The sequence below is a fragment of the Gobio gobio genome (assembly GCF_949357685.1).
Source record: "Gobio gobio genome assembly, chromosome: 2".
NCBI classification, from domain to species: Eukaryota; Metazoa; Chordata; class Actinopteri; order Cypriniformes; family Gobionidae; genus Gobio; species Gobio gobio.
The window spans coordinates 58,864,899-58,870,898 of NC_137098.1; the positions used below are offsets into that span (position 1 = coordinate 58,864,899).

Genomic DNA, 6,000 nt, shown 5'->3' on the forward strand with positions numbered 1-6,000 from the left:
TCATGTGACACTGAAGACTGGAGTAATGATGCTGAAAATTCAGATTTGCACCACAGGAATAAATTACAATTTGAAATATATTCAAATAGAAAACAGTTATTTTAAATTGTAATATTTCACAATACGACTGTTTTACTGTATTTTTGATCAAATAAATGCAGCCTTGATGAACATGAGAATTTTTGCTATACAAATAAATGTTTATTATTATTATTTATATAATAAAAATGTGTTTGTGTACACACTATACAATATCACACTACAGTCAGTGTACAACATACACATGAACACATCAATAAGTGAGCATCCAATTAAAGGTTTTATTTTGTCTCTCTATATTTGCAGCCCGTATATAATCGGCACGATGAGTCAGGCGACATCTTCTGCTCCAAACCTGCAGCTTCATCATAACTTCAGGTACAAAACTGCTCTCTATTTTGTTCTTGAATGAACACTGAAAAGGATACCTTGGCCGTAATGGGGAAACTGCTATGGAGTGACCTCTAGGTGGCGCCATTGAGCTATTGTTGACAGCAGTGATACAAGTCCTGTTTATTAACATCTGGATGGATGGATGAATAGATAGATAGAGAGATTTTTTTAATTAATATCTTCTAAGGCAGTGATAATGCTAACGTGAGCAACATGTGATTTCCGTTACAGATGGGTGCTGTGTGCTAATCACATGGAGCCAGTAAAAGGTTTCCTGGGCCGGTTTCTGAGGAGGAAGCTGATCGAGACCGAGATCGGCAGCCGAATGCGGACCCCGGAGCTGGTGAAGATCATCGACTGGATCCCTCAAGTCTGGCACCACCTCAACCGCTTCCTGGAGGCTCACAGCTCCTCCGATGTGACCATTGGTACGGAGATAAACCACCATACTGAAACCAAATATTAACAGACCGTTCTCAGCGTTACTAATTTGCTCCAGAAGTGTTTCATTCGAGTCTCGTGTTTCTTCGTCCAGGTCCACGTTTGTTCCTGTCATGTCCGATGGATGTGGACGGTTCTCGTGTTTGGTTCACTGACCTGTGGAACTACTCCATCATCCCCTACATGCTGGAGGCTGTGAGAGAAGGTTTACAGGTAACATTTGCCCTCTTTTATAGTAAAATCTACCTTTTCCCCAGACACTAAAATCTTTTGTTAATAATTGAACTATGAAAGTCACCTCACACAACGTTACAAGTCCATTATCGAACTCATAGTTTTTTCTCCCTTCTGTGTATCTCTCATGATAGATAGAAACAAACCGTTTATTCCGTCTCTGTTTGTTTGCACTTGTTCAGCTGTATGGACGCAGAGCAGCATGGGAGGATCCTGCGCTGTGGGTCCTGGAAACCTTTCCATGGGCAGCTTCTCATCAGCATCCTGATTGGCCAGCTTTGTTGCAGCTCCGCCCAGAGGACGTGGGCTTTGATGGATACTCCGCCACCAGAGAGGGCCTTAACAAACAGAGCACTCAGAGTGACAGTGATGCCGACCCACTGGTGAGGAACGCAAACAGATAAAAGCATTCGTGTAGTGAACCCATAAACTCTTACTATTCTCATTAATTCTCATAAGATGAATCAGTGGTTTATTCTACATAAGGTTGGGACCACCTCATCATGCTCACCATGTTGAAATCATGTGACCTGTCGAATACAACTTATTTATTTTTATAACTGAGATTAAATAATAAGAATAAATTAATCATGGGCAAAATCAGCAAACAGAGTATGCCACTCAGTGTTATTTAGTATTATTATTGTATGCATTATTATATATTATAAATATAAGTATTTTTCTTTATTTTATTATTTCAGTTTTTATTTTAATTTTAGTTTTGTTTTAGTCATTTTAAGTGCTTTTCAAGTCAAGTCAAGTCAACTTTATTTATATAGCGCTTTTAACAATGTAGATTGTTTCAAAGCAGCTTTACAGTGTTAAACAGGAAAATAATGCAGCATCATTTTATTTAGCTGTATAGCCATTCTGGAAAAATTTCAAGTATCATACAGTGACAGTGTGGGCTTTAGATCAATAATTTGATCAGTAATTTAGTTTAAATGGTTAATTTAGTTTATTATTTAGATGTATTTCGATGTTTAGTTGAAAAATTTAGTGTCATTTTCAGTAGTGTTTTTTCTTTAATATTTCTATTTAGATTTCATTTCTTTTGATTTGTTTTAGATATAGTAATTGTAGTACTTAATTTTTTTTAAAGTTCATGGTTTTATATTTTATTTTATTTTTATTATTTTTTAATTTCACTTGATTTAAATTAATGATTTTTTTTTTAAATGTTTCATATTTTAAAGATTTATATTGTATTTATTTTTATAATTTTTTTTATTTCAATTGATTTAAATTAATTAAATCAATTTATTTAATGTTTCATGTTTATATTTTATTTGTATTATTTTTTAATTTCACTTGATTTAAATTAGTGAAATAATTTTTAAATGTTTCATACTGTTCTAGATTTTTATTTTTTATTTCAATTGATTTAAATTAATTAAATAATTTTTAAATGTTTCATATTTTTATATTTTATTTTTATTATTTTTTATTTTCACTTGATTTAAATTAATTAAATAATTTTTAAATGTTTCATATTTTTATAGATTTATATTTTATTTGTATAATTTTTTAATTTCAATTGATTTAAAATAATGAAATCATTTTTAAATGTTTCTTATTTTTATATTTTATTTTATTTGTATTATTATTTTTATTTCATGATTTAAATTAATGAAATAATTTTAAATGTTTCATATATTTATAGATTTATATTTTATTTTATTATTTTTTTATTTCAATTGATTTAAATTAATGAAATAATTTTAAATGTTTCATATATTTATAGATTTATATTTTATTTTATTATTTCAATTGATTTAAATTAATGAAATAATTTTTAAATGTTTCATATTTTTATAGATTTATATTTTATTTTATTTGTATTATTTTTTAATTTCACGATTTAAATTAATGAAATAATTTTAAATGTTTCATATTTTTATTTTATTTTTAATTTCACGATTTAAATTAATGAAATAATTTTTCAATGAACAATAACACTGATGTCACTATAGTGGCATTGGTTACTTCTGTTATTATACGTTATTATACATCCACACCAGTAGGTGTTTTATGACAAAAAAAAGAAGAAGTATATTCGTTGACATTGATATACATTGACATTTGGTAGGGTAACTAACAAAAAATGTTAAGGTGCATAGTTTTTACGGAAATCGGTATTATATTTTAGATTTAGTCATTTCTTTATACTTGACATACAGCAACATGTATAATATCTCAGATTCCATCTCAAACATATAAGACATCTGTCCTGACTGTTATTTGTGTGTATTGTGTGAACAGATGAACATGCTCCTGCGTCTAAAAGAGGCGGCCAGCTGCTCCAGCCCGCAGAGTTACGACAGCGACTCCAACAGCAACAGTCATCATGACGATATCCTGGACTCTTCGCTGGAGTCCACACTATGATCCCGTATGATAACTGTTATGCCAGCTGAGGCGGCGAAATCAAGTCTACATGAAATCACAACGGGTGCTGGTAACCCAAATAAAGAATGACGCTTCATATATAAAAAGATATATATAAAGAAATCTATATACGGCAAAACTCATCGGCACTTCGAGCTGCCTCGTGTAAACCATTTTCCATAAACAAAATCAGTTTGTCCTAATTTTTTACCTCAAAAGTAAAAGTGCAGTCACAGAAATTCTGCTGACAAAATTGTCTATGGTCAAGAGTGTAGTGACGTATGAGGCACAGTTCACACTTCATGCGAACAACTTACTAAATCTTTCGCCGAACATCTATAAATGTGACCGCACCTTAACAGTTGGAGAAACTTTGGCGCACAATGCAATGCTCGTTTGATTTACCACCCTCTACTGGTGAAATGGAGGAGTTACATCTTAAGACCACCACCGTGGCGTCAGCATCTCGTCCATTCATCGGCCATCGCTCGAAAGAACATCGACTTTCCCTCTATTGATGGATTTGCTCATGACTTTACAAAACCAGCTTGATCGGATGCTGACCATCGTTTCATGTTTAACATAGCATGGTGCTACACTTTTAAGTTTAGACTTATTTATTGTGACAATTGGGGGGAAAAAAAGAATACCTCGTTCACCATCTGGGAAGTGCTTTTGTTTGCTCTTCTGCATATTGTCTTTTTTTGTTTTTGTTTAAACCACCTGCTGACCGCATGATCCAGTGTTGTACTGTAGCACAAAGCCTATCTATCTATTTTTTACACTCGATCGCTCTCTGTTTTTGGTGCTGAATGGAATCTGGTGCCTTACTCCATTTTGTAAAGGAAAACGGCACTATGTTTTATACTATATCCGAAAAATGCTGATTTTATTACGTTTCGTAATTGAGCGACAGGGCTCTGCGCTACTCTTCGAGTTGGCCTATAATAAACAGCCTCATAGCCATCATATCATATCAGAGGTACAGCGGTTTGGGATAGAGGACGTGGATAAAAGGAGTCTCCATCTGTTTTGACATGTGTGTACTTTTTTTGGCAGTTAAAAGAGATCACTTTCTTGAGAACTTTCGAACTGATTGATCGGAAAAAACGATGCATCGTTCCTTTTATATATATATATATATACGTGAAATGCATATAATCACTACTGGCAAAGTGCATCTCGAGTGCTTAAGCTGTAAGGCTTTGCTTGGTGCTTAAAGACCTTCAAGAAAACATCTTGGCAAAAGCACAGTGTGCTGCAGGAGAAATCCTTCATAATTTGGTGTATGAGTATTACCTCATTGACCATTTTGGCCTTTATCATGTACATATCTTGCATTCAATGTGAAAGAGTAACAAAGTCCGCATAGACATTGGATTAATAATATACTGTATTTGCTGCTTCATAATGCAAGGATGCATCTGTACATAAAATTTGTATCTTTGATTCTCTATAAAGGAACATTATTTGGACGGATAGTGAGTTTCCTTACGTGGGAAAGCGTTATATATGGAGCTCTTCAGTGTTTTCACCTTCTTTACGTTGTCTAATGCTGTTTGAAAGGCACTACAGGGTTTTAGTTACAACATCGCTTCCATTTCACTCCAGCGTATGATTCCTGTCATCGATCCTATGCAACATCATCGTGGATTTCAAACGGAAGCCAAATATCGAAGCTCTGTAATGCTGTCAGCACTGCCAATACATTGTGTGTACACTGTGTATATAACTTGTGAATAATTTTAGGATATGTGCCTAATATTCTTTGATGGATTATGATGATGATGATGAAGTAATTTTAAGCACAAATGTTGTATGTGATTGTTGTAGCTGAAATGGGAGGGCTATAATCGAATGGATCTCGTGTCACTGAATGTGTACTTTGCTGAAGCATTGTTTCTTGCTGTAATATATCAATGTAAATATTTGACTACCCTGCAGGCTGCATTTTGCTGAATAATCTTTTTCTAGCCATTTATAACAGCGCTCGGAAATATGGAATATTTTGTGTACAGTGTCTTTTTCATCGTAACAGTCGTCTAGGTTCCCATGGATGATCTGTGAAACGCAGACGACCCACAAAGATTTACTGATCACGTTACCAGTTCTAAATTATTTGTAATTCAATAAACCTAATAATTATTTATTAATTGTTCATTCATGTTTACATGGCTTCATGCAAACACAGAAATTATCCAAGAAATAAATTCATTTCATTTTGATATCCACGTTCCATTAAATCATTACATTAACAAAAAAAAAAAAAGAGTAATACAACAAAAGCAATAATTTAACAGTTTAAAAACAACACAATCCTCTCTTTATGGCGTCAGTTTGTTGGCAAACTCTGAAGGTTGATTTGCCATGAGTTTTCTTGAGTTTTTATGACAAATATATGAATTTATGAGTAAGGGGACATATTATGCCCCTTTTCACAAGATGTAATATAAATCTCTGGTGTCCCCAGAATGTGTCTGTGAAGTTTCAGCTCAAAAATACCCC

The 6,000-nt window shown here is 33.3% G+C and overlaps 1 protein-coding gene across 3 annotated transcripts in view; it reads left to right on the forward strand.

Annotated features, from left to right (window-relative positions):
- nav2a (neuron navigator 2a) overlaps nucleotides 1–5,748 on the forward strand; it is a 118,114-nt gene extending 112,366 nt beyond the window's left edge. For all 3 annotated transcript variants that reach the window (XM_079810922.1, XM_079810923.1, XM_079810924.1), the window contains 5 exons: nucleotides 346–417; nucleotides 664–860; nucleotides 968–1,086; nucleotides 1,290–1,490; nucleotides 3,370–5,748. In XM_079810922.1, coding sequence (XP_079667048.1) covers nucleotides 346–417; nucleotides 664–860; nucleotides 968–1,086; nucleotides 1,290–1,490; nucleotides 3,370–3,495 — 715 coding nt within the window. In that variant the 3' untranslated portion in view covers nucleotides 3,496–5,748. The remainder of the gene's footprint in view (nucleotides 1–345; nucleotides 418–663; nucleotides 861–967; nucleotides 1,087–1,289; nucleotides 1,491–3,369) is intronic.
- The last annotated feature ends 252 nt before the right edge of the window (nucleotides 5,749–6,000 follow it).